At 38.6% G+C, this 21,416-nt stretch overlaps 1 protein-coding gene across 1 annotated transcript in view; it reads left to right on the top strand.

Annotated features, from left to right (window-relative positions):
• Window positions 1–7,332: 7,332 nt before the first annotated feature.
• The window catches only part of lrp1bb (low density lipoprotein receptor-related protein 1Bb), a 196,640-nt gene continuing 182,556 nt past the window's right edge, over window positions 7,333–21,416 (top strand). Inside the window, exons 1-2 of the mRNA XM_034886078.1 lie at window positions 7,333–7,342; window positions 12,760–12,873. Of these exons, the coding sequence (XP_034741969.1) occupies window positions 7,333–7,342; window positions 12,760–12,873 (124 nt within the window). The remainder of the gene's footprint in view (window positions 7,343–12,759; window positions 12,874–21,416) is intronic.

Here is a 21,416-nt window from a genome sequence, read left to right as displayed (position 1 = left end):
CTTGATAAATGAGCACCAATGTGCACAACACTGGATTTACAGCACTTTGTTCAAATGGTAACACACTGCTGTCAAACACTGGCACACGCTCAAAACAGAAATGATTTACGTCTGGTGCTTATCAAACACTGCTGATTAAAATTTTAGCTGAAAGCCGAAGTATTAGTTAGTGAACATATATGGTATTTAAATAGAGAAAGCTTAGAAAGCCTTCTTTGTATAAAAACACCAAATACGAATGTATTCTCAGTGTGTTCTCAGTGACAGTGTGTGTTATCTAGTTGAGGATGGTCATAGTGTTTGAAAAAAAAACTGACTAAAAAGCTAGCTAAGTGTTAACTGTCAAATGAGCAGTGGCTGCCAAACAAAAACTGTTAAAGTCAAATATCCCAATTCAGATACATTCCCTCAGCACTGGGTCTGGATGGACATACATCTCTATACAAATATAATGAGCTACATATTTCATTACAGAGTTATTTATTTTTGTATGCTATTTGAGAAAGCAGAACAAATACTGTGTAATTCCCTTTTCTGTACAAAAATGAGAAATTTCACATGTCATTATTGCCATAATACTTTGAAAAAGACAGTTGGATTGTTAATTTATAGATAATTTCAGAGTAAAACCTGAAAACTATAACTTTATTATTATTTTCATTAATTTGGGATTTTTTTACGATGTAGTGCTTGTTTTTTCACCCATAAGTACTAAAAAAAAAATGGATTTCATTTTTTAAATCAATTCCTTGTGCTGATACAAAACATATAGCAAATATATAGCAGCGGTATTATGTAGGCTTATACAACTGCAGTAAAAAAACGGCTTTGTGATATGTGATTTAACCACCTTAGAGTCTACTGACACTTCAATGAAACCAGTGGAATATACAACCCAGTCCCACATGTGTCCAAGTGTAAGGGCAAAAAGTGCAGAACGGCACCGACCCTGCAGGGTGAACATTCTTAACCCTTTTTTGTTTTCACTTTCGGGATCCTCTCGTATCCCTCGGGTCAAATTGTCCCGTGACTTATATGAAGTTTTAAAAACGATTCTGAAATAATATTTTGCTTCATAATCTATTACCATAAATTGTCTTTATCTAAATTTCAAACCATTGAGATAACATGCTGTATATGTTTAGGGAATGCAATCAGTCTCTACTAGAACACAATTTAAAATAGAAGTGTGATTAGTTGTGTTTTTGTCATAAATTTGTAATTGTTAATAATCCACTATGTGATCATTCTTCCCATTGGGAAAAAATAAGTGGGACAATGTTTTGGAAGATTCTGTTCTGTGATTTAGAGGTAATCATCTCTTTTGTTCCCCCCACCCTTGATGTGCAGGTGCGATGCATGTAGTGCGAGAAAATAGTTTGATATATCATATTTAATGGTAGACACATGACAAGGAGCGGGAAAGAGAGAGCAAACAGCTTCACAATGCTCAGATTATAATAATGCAACTGTGTGTGTGTGTGTGTGTGTGTGTTTGTGTGTGTGTCTGTCTCTCTGTGAAAGAGTACAGGGAAAGAGAGCAAACAGCTTCTCAGTGGTCAGATTATAAAAATGCAACAAATTGTGTGTGTTTGTGTGTGCGTGCGTGTGTGTGCGCATATGTGTATGTGCTTGCGCGTGCGTGTGATTGTGCGTGCATGTGTGTATGTGTCTGTTGGCATGTTTCTATGTGTCTTTGTGTAGGCTGGTTTTAACTGACCCAAAGACCATATGAAGGATGTAAATATGTGGGTTATAGTAGCATGTGCTCCATTTTTTTTTGGGGGGGGGGGTTAAACACGTTTATAACAGAAAATGAGGTAAGGCCATTGATTTTCAGGTAGAAAATCAGGCAATAAGGCACAATAAACTATACCTATAATGCTAGTATCATGCTATAAGGCACAATAAACTATACCTGTAATGCTAGTATCATGCTATAAGGCACAATAAACTATACCTGTAATGCTAGTATCATGCTATAAGGCACAATAAAATATACCTGTAATGCTAGTATCGGGCAATACAGCACAAGTTACTAAGCTAGTTGCCACAGTATAGTCTATTAACATTTCACCCAAGGATGGGTTACAAAATACAGTTACACTTTATTTGAAGGTATTATTTGTTTTATGACACGTTCATGACACTGTCATGTCACTCTTATGTAAACACGTCATAAACATTTAGGACATAACGCTTCTATTAGTGTCATTCGGTTTTGTGATTAGGATTCATGTGTCATGACTGTGTCATGAAAGTGTCATGTAATCTTGACAGGTTCATGTCATTCTTATGTAGAAAACTTCAAGTAAAGTTTTGCCAAAAATAACATAAAATGTTCTGTTACGGGGGATGTCAGTCTATATAAAAAAAAAAGTGCACTATATCTATTTAGCTAATTACACATGAAAAGGACATGCAATGGTCCTGGTCGCCATTTTCTCCAGTTCATGGTTCATATCACACGTTTACACAGTCACACTGCTCTCATGCTTAATAAGGGTGGTTTGTGTTGTGAGGCACATTGGAAGAGACATTGGAGAGAGGTTTCCCCGTTTCTAATGGAACGAAGCTAATCAGATCTGTGTAGGCTGAGGCCCAGCTGTGCAACTTTGTGGAGTTAAGTGAAAAAACTTAAATAAAGGGCAAGTCCATCTCAATCACATGCTTCTATGGTTCACTGGCAGGCAATGAGACAGAAATTTCACATTAGCAGTGTCACGTGGTTTATTCAGCATAAAGACTGTTAAACCAATGTGTCATTTGCTGATTTTGGCCTTTTATTAAACATTGCATTTTGAACGTTAATCTCCACTGACTATCTCTATCTGAAATCCATAGACAGGTTTGCAATAAAAAAAAGTCAACGGTTTCTTTTTCTGTGGACTAAATAAGAAAAATGTACTGGATGGCACATCATCTCAAAGAAAATCCTTGTCAGTCTCATTCAGCCATTTATCTCATATGTTTTAGCTCCCTAATTACATCTTGTGAAGAGCCTCATGAAGATGTAAACTAGTAGGCCTGCAGCATGAATAGTATTTACACTTGATTAAAATCCTCTCCGGTAGGTGATAACGGGAGAACATAAATCTAACGGAATCTTTTTTGTTTTGAGCGGTTTTAATCTGAGTGTGTGTGTTATTTATTCATTTTTTACCAGTAGTCTTTTTGTGGGGGAGAATACTTATTTGGGAGATCTACCTCTAATGTAACACCAATTCATTATTTAATTTCCCTCATCAGACTTGATTATTTCATAGAAACCATTAAAACGTGTTCCCTTAAGTGCCACAATGCTTAAATGATCTTTGTTTAGGTGGTTTCATTTCAAAAGTTGATGTTTATTCCATTAGCTTTTGTATTACTGTAGACACTTGATGTATTTAACCCTTTGTATTTACCCTAAATGGGATCCGTTGTTAGTTCAGATATGTAAAAAGTTCCATTTTCTTATTTTTGTCGGAACAAGGCTTCATGATGTCATCAGAAACGGGTATTTTAACTACAAAGTTTTAGTAAATTCTAAATCTTTAAAGGTTCATTTACACGAAAACTTCACTTCATGAGGTTTTTTAACATTAACATGAGATTCCCCAGCCTGCCTATGGTCCCCCACTGGCTAGAAATGGCGATAGGTGTAAACCGAGCCTTGGGTATCCTGCTCTGCCTTTGAGAAAATGAAAGCTCAGATGGGCCGATCTGGAATCTTAGGTTACCTCCCCTTTCTCTGCTTTGCCCATCCACAACAGAGAGACATCATGGCTTTCAAACGAGCAAAGTGGTTGGTCAAGGCCACACCCCCTGCCTCCACCTTGCACCCATAATATGAGGTTAAGGCAATATTGGATGATAATCATGCTGAGGTGTATGAGTTAAATCACAGGTTAATTTTGACCTAACACCAAAGATTTGTGCATCTTTCTGACACATGGTTAAGAGTAAAAGTTGATTTAAACTTAGTTGTGAAATTGAAATGTGTTAATACATTTTTCAGGTCCCTAGGATGACATTTATATATATGGAGTTGTTAGATAATGATCAGCTCACCTGGTCTGTGCAGTGGTCACAGTGGGGGCCGGGCAGGATGTGATCCCTCACTATAACAGCCCTCACTCCAGTCCAATAATACGGTTTAATCTGGAGGCTACACCCAAGGCACTGACATACCCCACAGAGTATCAGCCTGCATTGGACAAACTCACTGGAAACCTTGACTGGTGCTTCACCCCTCAGGGATGACAAAACCCCATCTGCTTAAGCAGCTATTACTCCACCTGATTGGTAATCATGACACGGAGTGAGGCATAAATCCCTCAGACTGCTGCTGGTTAAGATAGAGGTCTTTGAAGGAACACGGTTATTAGGTGACCTTGGATGGAGCATGGCTCAGGGGGATGTACGTTTCTATTATTGGCAGTATAATGACACATTCTCATGCAAATTAAATTCAAATATGAAGGCGACCATCAAACCAGTGAACAGTTCAGAGAACTTAAAAATGGTTTCTTACAGGAGTTTACATTACAGCTCACTTCAACGGTCTTATTGATCAATTAATCCATCATATTGCATTTTATATGCATACATTGGGTTCATTCTATTTCCCCAAATTCCGGGCTTGTGTAACACTGGCCCTAAGCATGTTTTTTTTGCCATTTTTTTTGATAAGTCAAAAAACACAAAAAAAAACATTACTGCCCACAAAGCAGTCTTAAAGACTTAAAGCTCTCTAAATTTAAAACTGGCGAATTTTCAATGGTTTTAGAAGTACATCTCCTACGTATACGCTGCAAAAAAATAATAAAAACGATATAGGTTGTTTATTCCTACCCTATCTTACAACTCAAAACAAAACATAAAAAGTTGCACCGTGCGTTTTCCGTCCTCATATCTAAACCAGAAAACAGTCGCATTTTTTAAACACATTGTTAATGTTGTGAAATGCTCGAAGTTTGATTGCACTTGGGTCCTAAAACCACTTGGTTAGATCACAACGCTGGTTAACAACTAGTTCAATCAGCCCAGGGTTTCCCAATCCAGCAAAGCACAAAGGGGCGTCGGACTGGGGGAAAAAAGGGGACTAAGTACCAAAAATATGCCAGAATGAATAGCTGTGGATGCGGGGACGGGCCCATAGAAAATGCCTTTCTACAGAGCCCAGAATTTTTTGCTACGCCCCTGGATGCGCACGTTCACATAAAAGAGGCGGTGTTTGTATAGCTTTAACATCTACCAGAGCAGCACATTTTACATAAGAAGAGCAAACTCTAATTCAAAATAAATACACAGACACGATTTTACAGGCAAAACACAATACCGTCATTGCTTCCTAAACCAAGGAGAAACGCTGGCAAAAAAAGCTGACTCTGTAAATGCGTAAATTTAACGCTTATCAATATCCCTTCCTCAACAGTCAGGCACAATATCTGACCATAATTACACTTACCATATGTATGCTTTCCATACACTGTCCACCCAAGCAGTAGTAAGCGATGGGGAGGGCAAATAAAAAATGAAATTTAAAAACATAATTCAAACTGTTTTAGAAGCTGACAATAGCCTATATGTAATTTCCTCTGCTTAAAATCTATATCTTTCATAAAGATACCCATTGGGGAATGGTAATGGGGTTTTTGGTCTCTAAATGATCTAACTTTCATGAGCGGACCTCTCTCTCTCTGCTCCCCAGTAGGATTGGTGTTCAACTTAAGTTAGCGCTGCGACATAACCCGGGAACAAGTGATCCACTGTTGGGATACACAAAACCCTGAGATGAACCTGAAGTTACCTCGTTAGTGCCAAATCTCGCTCTGGTTGAAAGTTGAAGGTCCTGTGTTTGTTTAAACAGTGCTCTTACAGCTCGTACCTCTTATATACTCCCTGTTTTGCTCCTGTCATAATTACTACGGCCACTAGACTTTTAGTAGTAGCCTAAGTGTGATCCCTGCTGAGCCCACTGTAACAGGTTTTTCAGACCTAGATTTGAAGTTGCAGAATTTACTCAGCAAAGTTAATTAGATAAATCTGAACCTGCTTCTTTGAACAGCCCCTGGTAGAAAGGTAATTAAGGATTAAAACATGTGGTAAACATGATAAACATGACAGACTTGATTACTGATACTGTCATCACACAACAGTGCTGCTTCTGTCTCGAGTTCACATAAACAAGGCATGGACATAATTGTTTTTGAGACATGCATACGTTACTGTATGTTACCTCTCAAGTTGACTAATCAAGTGGTCTCTTGGTGCATTTATTGGGCATACTGCCAAGGCATAATTGTGAGTTTGTTTTTTTTAAGGCTCTGATATCTCAAAAAGCATCATTTATTGCAAGAACGTGTGAACCCAAGTAGTAGACATAACCCAACATTCTCATATTTGGTGTCGGAGATACTAAAACAATAACATAGCAAACTGCAAAAAATGAATATTTTATGGTTTATTATACACGTATAGATCATATTAGTCTGGATGTTGGCATACTGTACCAAAAAGTAGACCAAAACGCGGTGTCACTCACAGGTACATGCATGCTCCTCCTTAAGTAGAACAGAGTGAATAGCAGCCAGCAGGGTAAACAGGGTGTTTTCAGAAATACCGAAGAAGGATCAAAAGGACATTGATATTTAGACATGTGAATGTTTCTGTGTTGACAATATGTTCTTTGGTCACGCTTCAAAATTGACCTGTATATGTGTTTATTGGGGATTACAATTTTGGACCAATATGAATGCAAATGCATTAAAATTAAGGGCCAGGGTGAATGATTTATTGAATCTCAGAAGATTACTTCTCACTTCTTCTCAACATGATAATCCACCTGGTAGTTATTTCTTAAACAGCTCAAGAGCACTATCTCCTAGTCTAGTCCTCAAGACCCACTTGTCCTGCAGAATTGTTCTTCCACAGCTGATCCAATTAAGAGCTACGCATCAACCTGACAGCCTGATCATAACAGGTGTGGGCGAGCTTGGCCCAACAGCACATTAGAGGACTTTAAATGTTCTTGCATGTGGAGTTAAATGACAGTAAACAGCATGCAGCTTAAGATCAGACTTATGAATCATTGTTTTTATTGTACTGGTGCAGGGATTCATGCCAAGGAGCAGGAGGCCATTCTTTCATTGTGTTCTGAACTTTTCATATGGTGCTTCCTTGGAATAATTTGTTGACATACCCCTGCTGTTGTAGAGAAAACAAAAGTGACCTAACTCTATGGTGTAGGTCAGACTGCATCTAATAAAGACCCCAAAGTCTTACAGCATTGATTTCTTACCCATTGCATGGCTAGAATACAGAGCTGTTGAGCGTTGCCATGGGCGAATGGCCCTGGGTACAAGCTGGTGTTTCCCAGAGCCTGTTAAACCTCGGATTTCCAACACAATTACTTCTCTCTCTTTGTGAATCATTATTTTTTTTCTCTCCTTTTTTCTGACACAGATCTCAAGTTGGCTTAGTGATTTCGAGGAATATTTTTAATTTTTTTAAAGTTTTTCTGGGATCTTGTGAGAAGAGATATTTGTGTGCAGCACAACTGACGTGCAATAAATGTCTTATGGGCACGCGTCCAGGAGTGCTGTGACATTCTCAAATCGTTCATCAGCCAGCAGAGTCACGGTTCCCTCTCTAGTCTCCATATTCTGATCAGACTTGACGTTGATGGCATTTAAGTCTAAATACCACATGGCACATGTCACTTCCAGAGATACGGTTGTAATAACGATTCATTATGCAGGTGTGAGGAGTCATTGGGATGCATGGCACTACATTGCATCTTATGGCAGATTAAAGATATGAAGATTAAGGGAGAGACCACTTTATACTGTTGTTCTACTTAATAACCTGCTTAGTTTGGCTCATAGTCCTAAGCTCATCCATAATGCATATGACCTGCAGCCGGCCAGGACACTAAGTCTGCTCTGATAGTGAGAGAGGGTTTAAACTTGTGTGTGTGTGTGTGTGTGTGTTTGTGTGTGTATGTCAAACTCTCTTAATGCCTTTGAATTTTTGTGCCCCAGTTGGCCTCAATAACTTGTGAAACAGTTTTATGTGATGTGTTCGGACCTGTATGATTGATTTATGTTACACAATCCATGTATCTTTAAGCAGAATATTCCGCCCTCATGTACTCAAAACTTTTATTAATCATCCGTCTGACATCAGTGCTTTCGCAGAGTTAGCACCCACTTCACTTTCTCTCCACCCATCCTGTCTACATCTACTTCAAATAGTCATTTCTCACATTTCCCAAAATTACCTTTTAAAGAGGACCTGAGACAGGTCTGCTACCTGTGAAAAACATTCATATGTAAATGAGTAACTGTTAAACATTAACATTTTAATTTATCATTGTTGTAGGCCTAAAGTGATTCTTAATGAATCCATTTATATAACTGTTCATTTAACTATAGTGTGCATCATAGCCTATGTATCTTCTAAATGTTTCCCATTTGGTAAAGACTGTCAAACACAGGGCTATAAACATGCCAACAAACATCATATTAAAGAATGCTCATTTAGAACTATTAGTAATGTTGATAGGATAATGTAGACTTAATAGACTTGGCTCAACTATGTTTTGCGGCTCAAATATTTAAAAAAAAAGACTCTTTTGATAGGAAAGGTTTATGACGCCTGACTTAAGAGAATGAGGGTGAACTTGTTGCATGTGACTTTTGGTGGCGGGCATAACAGGATTGATAGCTCTACCAAAAATGATGAATCAATAACTGCTTTCTCAAAATAAGATGCATTATATTGCATTGCACTGTGGTCTTCTGAGGCTGTAGAAATAGGCCTATCTAGGAATAATTTTACATTTTGTAAAATACTCTTATTCACTGTATGGTTGAGAGTTAGATAAGGAAATAAACATCATGGTTATGATGCTTCAGCCAGTTTAGCTTAGGCTTAGCTTAGCACAAAGACTGGAGACAGGGGTGAAACAGCAAGCATTGCCCTATCCGAAAATAACAAATTTAAATTTGAGATACTTACGTCAAGGAACTGACAATTTATAGATTATGTATGTGAGAGTGTGGTATCAATCTTCTCTTCTAATTCTTGCCCAAAAAGTGAGTACGGGTATTTTCCAAAAGGTCGATGTCGACACTAGGGGCCTCTTTACAGAAACATATTCTAACTGTCCCATCTTAACTTATATTTCAAAGATGGAAAAAATCTTCCTATTACAGGAGCAATTCCTGAGCTCATGGCTATGTCCTATCCTATCTCCAACGTCTTATCTTAACTTAATAAATCTGACTATAATATAACTGTTAATTTGATTTTTCAATCGATACCCATCCTGTCATTTGTGTATCTTCGATTGGAATGTACTGGTAGGCTACTTGAGATGGACAATACATAATATCAACAGCTATCAATTGTCAATGGCAAGCTAGCTTCCTATCATGGACAAAAAAAGGACAATTTTCAAATTGTAAAGGAATGGCCTCGGCAGACAATATGGTCCAGAAAATGTAAAGCATCATCAACTAACTCATGACAGTTCGGTAAAAGCTAAATTCCTATCCTAAAATAAGAGTTTTATTTACATAAATGCAGTTAAGAGAATGTGTCATCCTGGAGTTTAGGCACCCCTGTTTCTTTGTTTGAGAGTAGTATGTTGCTTTCACATTTTCGTGTTTGGTTTTCAGATGTATTAAACCATTATTTTCTCTTTTCCCCCCTCACTGGTTGTTGGATGACCTTGAGTCCCTGAATGCAACATAGGTGTAATGGACTATGAGTGCCCTAAGAAGTCCACACACAACTCTTAGAGCCGAGCAAGTTGAACAAGCTGAAAAAATAGAGTGAGGAATATTCTCAGATCTGCTTGTTTTCAGCAGTACAGCGCACCTAACATTTAATTCCCCACTTTGAGCTGTGTACTACACTGCTGTTTTTATAACACAGGTTTTTCTTCAGAATAGGCCTGTGGCTTTCAACTTATACACTGTACCATATTGTGAACTGTGTGTCTGATGCAATTCAGGGGATTGTAATGCCTTTGTGGTTTGAAGCTTACCTCCTTGCAATATAATGTTATTTAGAAACAGAATTTGGAAAGCTTAATGAAGACCTAAGCTCTAATGTAATCCAGAGTTTAATAAGACTGAAGAAATATGTGAGGAGATGCTACATTGCAAAATGCAGGATGAAGAGATTTGTTATACTGTCTAAATGCTCACGTTGCAGTATATCGGACGTGTTTAGTAATTGGGTCAGCACTCCAGAATTCATATCTCATCTAAAGCACAAAAAACTACATGATGCAAGGAGTGCTGGCTGGGCCTCCTCCAGCAGGTTTTCAAACCGTCTTCTCTGTTTGCATGACTCCAAATAACTCTTTGTTCCTCAAAATTTCAAAGGCTCAATGGCTTGAATGTGCAGGTGGTGGCTGTTTGGTGTCAGTAATGAAGCTCATAATAATGGACCCGGCTGAGAGACACTGGTTTTTTCCCACTGTTATGGTAATGGCCCAGTCTGCTTTTTTTTTTAATCTGCTATCCCTGCCATTGTCCCTCATTTGATGTTTGTATACAATTATCTGCAAAATACATAATGCTGTGTAAAACGCAACTTTATATATCTTTCTCATGCCAATACCATCAGTAAAGGGAAGAGGAACAAAAGAACAACAGAGCGGTTACTCTCCCAGCCATTGTGTGTTGGTCCCATTGTTGTCCCCCTAAACGGTGCAGCCTTTGTCAAGAGGAGAGGCTGTTTTGAGAAGCTGAAGGGAAAGATGAATTGACATAAGAGGTCATTTGGTTGACTCATATTTGGCCCTTTAACTTTCAAGGTAAAGTAACATGAAAGGAGGTAGAACATCAATAGGTAACTGGGCTGCTCCAAGGACCAGGGGCAGTTTTTTTCATGGCTTCCATTGCTAGTTAAGGAAATGGTCCTTTCTTCCACCAATCCTCTGCTTTTCAATGGCAATCATTTTAGCTTTAAAGGCGAAGGAGGTATCCCTTTAGAGACTTCAGGAGGCTGAGCATGTCTCTGCTAACCTCAAGCCCAGCATGTATCTATTATTGCCTTGCTATTTTTTCAGAAGTAATGTAAATTATGTAGTAGACATATTCAGCTCATGTGTAGCTCATTTATGTACAGCAGACAGTATAGTATGTGTTTAAAAAGTGCCAGTATTTAGACTGAGCTACTTGTTTGGGAAAAGTTAGATGATTAGTTTTGGGTAGTAATTAATGTCACATTATCGCATAGCAGATTGTATTCTACCACTGAAGTGTCAAATCATGCACTCTCCATCCATATTATTAAGGCTAATTCTTGGTTATTATAATATCTAATGCAGTGACAATCAGTATCCATCGAGTTTGACAACAGGTTTTTCGCTGAAAATCACAATATTGTGTTGTTTGATGATGGTTAAAAGAAACATATTTGACTTTGACTCTTGGCTTAACATAAAAATAGTCTGTTATCATTAAGTTAAGTGTTTTGAGAAATATTTGGCACAAAGTTGGTGCTGTTCCAGTGTTTAGAAGCAAAATAATGATCATGGGGCTGTTCTTCATGCATTAGGCTACTTTTAGATCCTACTCTCACCGCTGAAAAATTACATTACTTTTTTTTCTTTAAAAGGGGTTGATAGCTTGGTGTGCAATTTTAAGAATGCCCCCCTTTTGAATATTTCAAATGAGAACTTGATTTAAATGGTAAGATTTCTGATATTTTGCATCAGTGGGAATAAGAGAGGCAGAATGGATGAGATGTTTGACCTTTTCAGATTTGTCCCTAGGTAGTAAATTTGCTGGAGGGTGCCAGGGCAGGGAGCAACGGTGCGTTGAATTATCACGCTCACTATTCAAACGCTGTAGACCTGATATTCCACTTGCTCCACTCCCTCCACTAATGGGTTAGAAACACACTGGGATAAAGATGGAGCTAAAGAGCGAGTGGTGGTGCGGGGGGAGTTTGAGCCTGTCTGATTGTCTCTGGGTTAAGCTTAGAAACAAATTACCGTTTTTGCTCGGAGCTGAGAAGTAACGGCAGGTCATGTGGTGTCAAATCTTTAGCAAAAGCTGGTGCCATTGTGCAAAATGATCGAGCTGAGTCACTTGACAGCTACCGGCAGCAAACATGTCAACAATTTGACGGATGCTTGCTATATTGAAAGGCTATGATGACTTTTTAGTTGACTGGGCTTTCACTGAACTCCCCCAGTCTCACCATCGAATGAAAGCACTACACCAAGGAGGCAAAAAGATCAAAAGAACAAACTTTAAAAACTGCTTTATGATAGTTTGCCAATGTGTTAAGGTCTTTGTTAGAGGACAGTAGCTGTCAAAATCACAATACCCAGGCAGCATCTGTTCTGAGCATCTGCCTCTTCTGGTACTGTAATCTTGTGGTTTGCAAAAGACATCCCCCTGACAAAAGGACATACAGTACTCTATCGCTTGTCATCCTTCAAAAATATTCGTACAATAGACATGCATCATCTTGAAAAACATTAGCTTTGTTTCAGTTTCATTCAGCGTCTTGCTTCCATTGAGGGAAATATTTATAATAATCATTTTCCATACATCGATGCCTCTTCACTAGTTCCATTTAATGCATGTGGTTCTAACAAAAGTCCAAGTAAAGCCTCTTCCTCTCCACTCACACTCAAGTGTTCATGTTTCTTCGGGTGAAACATGCAAGCCACCTGTTCACAATCATCTCCTCATTGCTGCATCTTTTCTGTCTCTTTCTCCACCCTTTCTTCATGCCATCCAGAAGCCATCTTGTGCGACGTAGGGGAGTTTCAATGCCACGACCAGGAGACCTGTATTCCCGAGGCCTGGCTCTGTGATGGCGAGCCCGACTGCCCCGACGACTCAGACGAAACTTGTAAGTCATTCATTCCATCCATTACTCACTAATGCAAAACTGTCATATGGAATTCTGCATCAGCACCTCATTTGTCAGCGAGTGTCACTTTTATAGTACATGAGGACTCGTGTTAACATGCATTAACAACAAAAAGGTCTCCTTTTTAGTATCAAACACTCCCTTTTTCTGCCTATTGGCTTAAAATGTGTTAGAAGTCTGCAGTGTCCTCCTTCACAGAGACCACAGCTGTAGTAATTTCTAAGACATAAATTTCGCTCACATCTTCTTTGTAGCTGCCTTGGAAAAAGGCGACAAACGAAGAAGTGCATTTAAGAAGATTTCGTTGAAACTTTGAGTGTTTGAAACATACTTGGCATCCAGCTGGACAGCAGGATTGTGCTGCAGGAATGCTTTTTAATGTATATATCCTATTTCAAAAATGATCAACATGGTAGTACACTGTAACTGACATGCAGTTCATTTTGTGCGACCTCAACTCTCACCCTGGTATAGGCTCCAATCTCTCTTGTAACCTGCACATGGCTAAGCAGGTAGAGAAAATCAGTAGAAACTATTACTTCTTTAATCAGTTTGTCTCCTGAAATAGTGTTACTATTAACATTTAAATTAAGAATTTACAAGTATTTTCATTTCCGGTCTCTATTGATTTGTAATACAAAACCATTCAACTAATGGATTTTGTTATGTTGTTTTTGTCTAGTGTGTAACACTGTCTCAAGTATATAATTTTATAGTTTGTCAACAAATCTGATGTTTTACAAGGTGATCAGCAAGTAACAGTGATTGTGATTTCACACCAAACAGTGTGCTAATGGAACCATTTGCCAGTCACACAGTGAATGGCTGTTTTCTTCATGTTTAAATAATGAATTTGTGCTTGGTGATTGAGGCGCTTATTGCCTCTCTTATTGCCATCAGTGGCACATGATACATGTTGCAGCAAAATGGACTGTATCTCCTGTCCAGTACACTGAACTCATCAAATTTAGAGTGTAATGTCAAACTGTGATGGACGCCTTGTCTATGATATAACACCACACTCACGGCTGTGATAATTACCTAACCTTAACTCAAACATGATCTAACAATTGGAATTGATGTTATAAAACTGTTTTGATACCAATACATTTTGTTATGGTGTTTTGTGTTGAACTTGGTAGGAATCTATTTTTGATCCAACAACATTCTATTTGACTACTACTTACCTACAAGCGCTGGACAGCACTAAAAGCAGCTCATCTTTTCAGAATAAAGCTGAAGAAAGCCAGTCTGGTTAAAAATTGGGTTTTATTGGGAGTGTTGTATTATTCGGGGAACGAGTGGTAGTGATGTATTGTGCTGTAAAAGAATCTGCTTGGCAGATCTCACTGCACTGGTTTAAACCTTTGTTCTTCCTTCATATCAGAACAGGATTTGTCATGCATGCTCTTGGGTATTGTTATTTACACACTTTGGAGACATAGATTTCCTTTAATGGATAAACAGAGCACTCATTTCATGTTATTATGGGCTGGATTAGGCTTTGTAAATTATGATGAGACTGCCACTGTCACGCAGTCTATCACAGCCCAAAAAAGACAACATAGCCATACTATTAACATTTATTAACATTCACTCCAGATCCTCGCCAGTGTAAGTTATTGGGTATAATTAGGGCTTTATAGTTTTGGCAGTGACATCTGTGCATTAATTGACCGCAGTGCACAATAATTATTAATGACCTGTGCAAGAGGTCATATATTAATTATAGGCTAGTTGTGGTGGTACTAACTGCATATGTCAATGCTACATAATGACAGACACCATCTGTTAACATGTTCACAGCTGTTTGCATGCTCTCTAATGTATGAATGTAATAGAGTGGGGACTTATTGAGGGAGTGAATGTTGAGATAGGGCAACACAACAACTGTGGCCCTCAATATGAGTCCGTACACAAGGTATGACAAAGAGATGGAGGTATGGGATGGTTTCTTTTTTCCAAGACTTCAAAAGTAGATATTATGCCTGGGTCTATTGCATCTTTTCCCATAAGGTTCTGTAGGATAATCGCTACATACATCAATCCACCTTTAATATATTTTGCTTCTCTTATTAAAGGCTTAATCTTTTAGTACAGGCCTGTGTGCCATACATGTTTTCTCATGAAAGGCTGTCTATGAGTGTTCAAAGACAACACTGACTTTACATGTGGACGTCAGAGAGGAGTTTGACTCCTGCGTTTCTGGAGAGGCCTTTTAAGTTTAAGGGATGTCATCGGGGCATTCTTAACTTGGGCTTGAGTCTGTGTTACAAACTGGAGATATGGGCTTTAAAATAACTAGGCATTAACTGCAGGAGGCAGGGACTTTCTGGTGACGAAAAGTCGGGATATCTCGGCTTCTGCTGCATTCATTTCAATCATTCTTTTTTATTTAACTAAATCGTTTTTGTACAGTAACTCTTTAAAAAGAAAGATTTGCGAACAGTAGGGTGAGCAAAACATTAGCAAGAAAAAATAAAAGAAGAAGATCTACTTTAATGATCCCCACAGGGGAAACAACAAACAAGTAAAAACAATAGATATTCTGTAAGGAAGACAGTTGTGAATTCATATTTCAACCTTAAAAACCATTGAGAGCTCCGGAATGAGTTTGGTGCATTTATAAACATTTAAGTTAAGTTTAAAGTATGTTCATTTCATATTCAGATTTAGTATATTTAAAGGGGGGGGCTCTGTTGGCAGTTCCCAGCAGATTTCTGATCTTATCTCTGATTGGTTACTCGGTCACCTATGATCTGTCACTCCCCCTTTGTGAAACCGTTTTAAATATAAGAGATATAATATAAGCTACACGGTTGCTGTGGGCCACGCATATAATCTCCAGAAGGCAATTAATTATCACTTGGCTCCATTTTATTTACAATGCCTGCAGAAAGAAGACCTTGCATATTCATCTAAAGAATTTGGCACAGCTCATTATCATGGATTATGTATTGATAGAAAGGGCAATTAGATCTGCCTTGCCCTGCAAACAGAAGACGAGATTGGAATGTATTCTGCCCTCTTGATTAAAAGCAAGGGCTTGGAACCTGTGAAATAAAATCCTTATATATAGGATGATATGGACTGAGCAAAGCCGTAGAAGATTAAAATAAAAGCACAATAAATGCACGGTGGAAAGCCACCAGCATTTGATTTCACTGTGAAACGTGTGGGCATTAGATGGACGAATTTACTATCTTAAGGAAAAAGGCAAGGTAATACCTTAAACTCCTGCTGGAAATATCAAAATGTTGGTGCACTGATGGCCTCTCTCTTTCCTGTACTGGTTCGGTGAGGGAGATGTAATCACTGCATCTTCAGAGCTGTGGGGAGGAGGGGAGGGGAAGGTGGCCTTGGATTGCATTACCTAGAGACTAGAAAGATGCACCGGTCCATCCGCTCAGCCCCAGGCCTCACAGGACTGGACAGCTGACGACAGTTATTCAGGGAGCTTGGAAAACAGTGTGCCTTCAGAAATGTCTAAGGAAAACCCAGCTAAATGGCTATTATCCAATTCTCACTAAAGCTTTCTGTGCAACACAGAGTCAGATCTTTGCTCTGTTTTGGGGGCAGAAAGCATCTTATCCGGTGACCATTAAAGTGGAAAGAGAGTTTACTTACAGTATGATAATCGCATTTACACGGGCCTCTAAATGTCAAGGGTGTCTAGAAACCTACAGATCTGCAGTTTGCTGGGCATGTAAAATAAAGTGGAACAGCCATAATTCACTTATTGTAAATGTAGTTTCCAGTATAATGTTATGAAAACAACGTTGGTGCTAATCGGCTGTCCGCATGCAGTTCTCTCCCTGTATTGATGCTACACGCTTGCAAACACTGTCTTAGAACTTGAATCCTTCCTGAATCCTTCAGGAAAGGATCTCATGGACTTTTGGCTTTCCTCAGTAGTGCTGCCACAAGGAGCTTTGTGAATCTGGTGGACGTGGAGAGCAGTGAATCCTTTGATTGAATTGTCCCTCCCAGAGGAAAATGCAATAAAAGGGGTCAGTGGCTGACTTCAGAAACATGGTCACAGAAACCGTTTCATGGCTCTAGCTCGGCTCGACCCAATCAACACCGATGATGATTTCAGTGTCCTCGAGGCACCGGGGAGGAGAACTGTTCAAAGACAGCTCTCTCTGGGGTTCTTGCACTTATTCCTGTTTGACAACAGGGGATGGTATCTCTCCCCATGGTTTCCTCTAAAGTCCTCATTGTCTCTATACTGAGCTCATCAGTATCCTACACAGAGCTTAAAAACAAGCAGCTTGATGACCCAACACTGGGGTGCAGAGTGTCAATCTCATGGTTATGCCGCGTAATGTATTTTAGTGAGGCTAGGTGATATCTTGATGAAGTATCTATACGTGGGTCATGTCATTATAATGCTTATTTGTATTAGGATACTTCTACCCAAATCATTTGGTCTCAACACTTGTTTTATTCTGCCGTGCAAAGGCAAACAACCTTTACTTATTTTGTTAGATTCACTGTGTGTACAAATATCAATTTGGTTGATTGTTGGAGAAAATAGTGGGTTGTCTTTGCCGTAATTTCTAAATCCCCGAGAGAAGCCAAGGCAGAAACATCAGTTACAGTTCTTTGTCTTTGTTTTGCTGCATGCTCAAATTGAGTTAAAGATCTCTTCTTTTGTTTTGCTGTGCATCAATGTGAAATTATTTTTTACCGCGCTTGATTGACAGTGTTATGCCTTTGTCTTAATATTGCTCATCAGATTTCTGACAAACACAAACAGTAGCTTTTTTTTAAAGCATAGGTTGCTTTGCCTTTTTTAGACCAGATCTGACCTTTGTTTGCAATTTACCACACTACATTGTCAAATTTAAAACATTTACTAACATAAATTATAATGGTACGATAGCGTTCAATCATTCAAGTCAATTGGACATGACAATTCAAAAAAGAATGGAACATTAATCTGCCATCCAGTTTCTCTAGTGACTCCAGTCTTCTTCACAGAAGATGACATTCAACTTCACAAATATACAAAAACAAAAACAATGAAACAGGTTCTAGCACTCTGAATAAATTCACAAAACCTTTGTCATTTTTGGAACATTCGAGATCTGCTTTATCTTGTGGACAATATTGAGTCAAATGTATTGTTTTGGGGAGAAAATTGGGTTTTGTCTATTCCATAACTTCCAAAGCCGTAGAGAAGCAAAGGCAGAATACCGTCACATAAGTTATGGTTCTTTGTCTTCTTTGTCTTTGTCTTCAGAATGCTCTAAATTGAGTTAAGGTACTCTGCCTTTGTTTTGCTGCCCATCAAAACGAAGTTACTCTTTGCCATGCTGAAGTTACGGAGTTACAGACTATAGAGTATATTTATGATTGTTATTGATCTCACACTGCAACTTTTTGCCTGAAGACAGCATTGGTGAGAGTGAAACAGGAGACTAGAAAAAGGCAGGTAGTGTGTTGTTGTTAGGATGGCTACAGTAAATCATAGACTTCTGTTATCTAAAAGATTTCCAATGTAATGGCTCAATTTCTAAATGATTTTGACAATGTGGACGAGGTCGTTAAAATCAGATGGCCGTCTGTATTCATTTAAACCAGATTATAGGCTATCTATCTATTTAATTACAATTCTATAAAACAATATTGAATAGGGTAATAAAACACAGCAGGTGATTGTGACCTTCATTTACAAGTGAATTACTTCTCATTTACATTATTTTATATTTACGTTTATATTAGGCTAAGCATAATTGTGCCATGATGACTAGATTTTATGTAGATGTCGTCATTAACATCATGACCTAATTTGATTTAGTGATCAGAAATCAAGTGAGTGATAAAATGGAAGTTAATGCCTTTTGCCTTTGCAAGACTCCTTATTATCTTGTAGATAATACAAAGATAGAGTACAGTGACTTCCAAATAAGGGTTTTATGTAGATAAATTACTTAATGCAAAAAAAAGTATTGCCACGTTTTTAATATCCTGCCTACAACTCATTTGGCTGGACAACAAAATAAGTCTAAAGTCATTTTTCTCAGTTCTATATTCTGGTGAATTAAGATTTGTTGGCTTTGTATGGCTGAATTGTTCAATATAAGTTTTCTTGTCTGGTGATTGGGGTTGGTACTGTATATCACAGCTTTTTTTTTGTTTGGCTCTGCGTGTAGGTACAGTGAGATCCTTTGACATTCCTCTAACCACATTCAACCGCCAAATTTAATTCTGATTGTGAAGTACATTTCTTAGATGGTAAACCCACATTACCGTTTGAACATTTGGGAGTAGTTGGCAAAGCCCCTCTAGAAACTCTGCTTTAGGAGTGCAGAGAATATTTGATCTGTATGTTTGGGATGAAGCTGAAGTCAGTGTATTTCAGGCTTCCTATCAACATCCTGCAGGGTATTTTATCTGGCAAGTCCATATTGAAATAAATGTATCACAAATGTGTTGGGTTCCCATGATAATTGGCGCCAGTAGAATGGCGGTTTAGGGGGTAGTGTAGCATAGCACCTTATTATTGAGCAGAAGGACAAGGCCTTTTGCATTATGTAAAGTTTATTTTCCCTCCTCTCTATCTCTCCCTCTGCTGACACGTAACCCTTCTGTTGACTCAACAGAAAACTCTAAACCTAAAACATGCCAGTATTACAAACGCAGCATGTTTCCTGTCAAGCATCTCTTCCACATGTTGTGAGAATTATTCACTTAAAGTGCTAGACTCTTTGAACGTCTATGAAAACATTAAAGCTGCATGATTGTGCTTTCACATCGCTGTCTTCTGTTAAGATGACCTGTTGATGGTATTAGAAAGCTCACAGGCTGTCATCACACTATCTCTACAACATTTAATGCGACTGAGTGTTTGTGCAGCCAAAGTTAATTAGATATCGTGTTTGGCTCTTCAGCCCTGCGTCTGGTGGCTGATTGAGGATCAAATGCACTACATTGTCCTTTGCTATCAACGTATGTAACCTGCCACACATGTATCCTGTTTGCATGCATCGTAATCAACTCTTTTTTGCAACAGCAGCAGCAGGAGACTTTCAAATGAGACTTTTAATTTACTGTTTTTCTCCCTGTTCCTCTCAACATTTGGAACAGAACTTATGTACACTTCCTCAGGCTTGTGCCATCTGTTTTACCAGTAATTTCAGTAGGCGGGGGAACAGAAACAACAAATATTTTGTGTACATGTGTTTCTCTGTGCTTAGAGACATTTGTTTCCATGAAGGCAGTGTAATTCTCTACGATTAAGACCATCTCTTCTGTCAAAATGATATAGATGATTTAAAGGAACGTCATCCACTTTGCCCTTAACATTCATTTGCTCATAGTCCGTCCTGTTCTTTCTGCATTGCCCCTGTTTCTTCAGCTTAACACATTCCCGTATGTTTGAGCGTTTGTCTCAGGCAAAACATTAGTGTGGGATGACTTCCGTTGCCTGGTGACAATCGTAAACTCGCGCTATGTCTCATCCATGTCGGAAGTGAAGCACTGGGGGGGAGAACATCCCGGCTTTGTCTTTGCTCTCACAACCCCCATCTCAACAGTTAAACTGCACTGACACATCTTCCCTTTTGCCTTCCCTCGGAGTATGAGTATTGTAAAGGACATCGTCCCAGGCTGTCACCTTCAGAACTAAAGAAAAAAAGCATATTTTTAAACTTAGCGTGCTGCTTGGAGTACTAAAGTCGACATTATCTCCCTGCTGCTGCGGCAGAGAATAAAGCATCAGAGCGATAGGAGAATTAACTCAGAGCAAACACAGTGACACATTCTTACAACAACACGCAATGAGAATACCAGCATGTAACATCACTGGGATGAGTGCTGTTCATCTCACAGTTATACAGTAGCCAGGACTTAACTCTCAGTAAACATATATCAATGGCCTTTTATTTAATTATTAATCATAAATAATGGGTAGTCTAATAGATAATGAAATGCCTTCTCTTATAGCCACTCTATAAACATGGTCATAGTCCAATGATCATTTCAAGCGAGCTGAGTTAGTGCCGGAGGATATTTAGCAAGAGAGAAAATACATGCCCTACCGCTCCCTGTGTGCATTCTACTCTAACCATGGTCCTCATTAAAGATGCCTTCAAGCCACAAAAGAAGACATATTTACTTGTTTATAATCAATGGATTTACACTATAAGTCGGCACACCAATTTGAGCCATGAAACTCATTATATAGTGTGAAATATAAACAAAGCCAAAGGTTCACTGAACATTTGAATTGAATGGAAGAATCCAAAGCCAAGAAATATAAGAACTCCTCCATAACATCTGAAAGACATATGGTTAGTTTGCAGTGCTGTCCGCGTTCACAATTCAAACCACCTTTTGAAGTGCTCTTCCTCCTGCCTATGATCTGTGATAGGAGCAAATATTGACTGTAAAAAACAACAAGAAAACAATTAAATTAAATGTTGTTTGCCATTGCTTTTGGAAAAAGCACATTAACGCTTTCTGATGCTCCTGTATCCTGCCATCTATCACAAGCAGCACAATAACTGCTTGGT

This window comes from Etheostoma cragini, chromosome 11 (genome assembly GCF_013103735.1).
Source record: "Etheostoma cragini isolate CJK2018 chromosome 11, CSU_Ecrag_1.0, whole genome shotgun sequence".
Taxonomy (NCBI): Eukaryota; Metazoa; Chordata; class Actinopteri; order Perciformes; family Percidae; genus Etheostoma; species Etheostoma cragini.
Note: the sequence above shows the minus strand (reverse complement) of the source record. Positions and strands in the feature narration are given on the sequence as shown.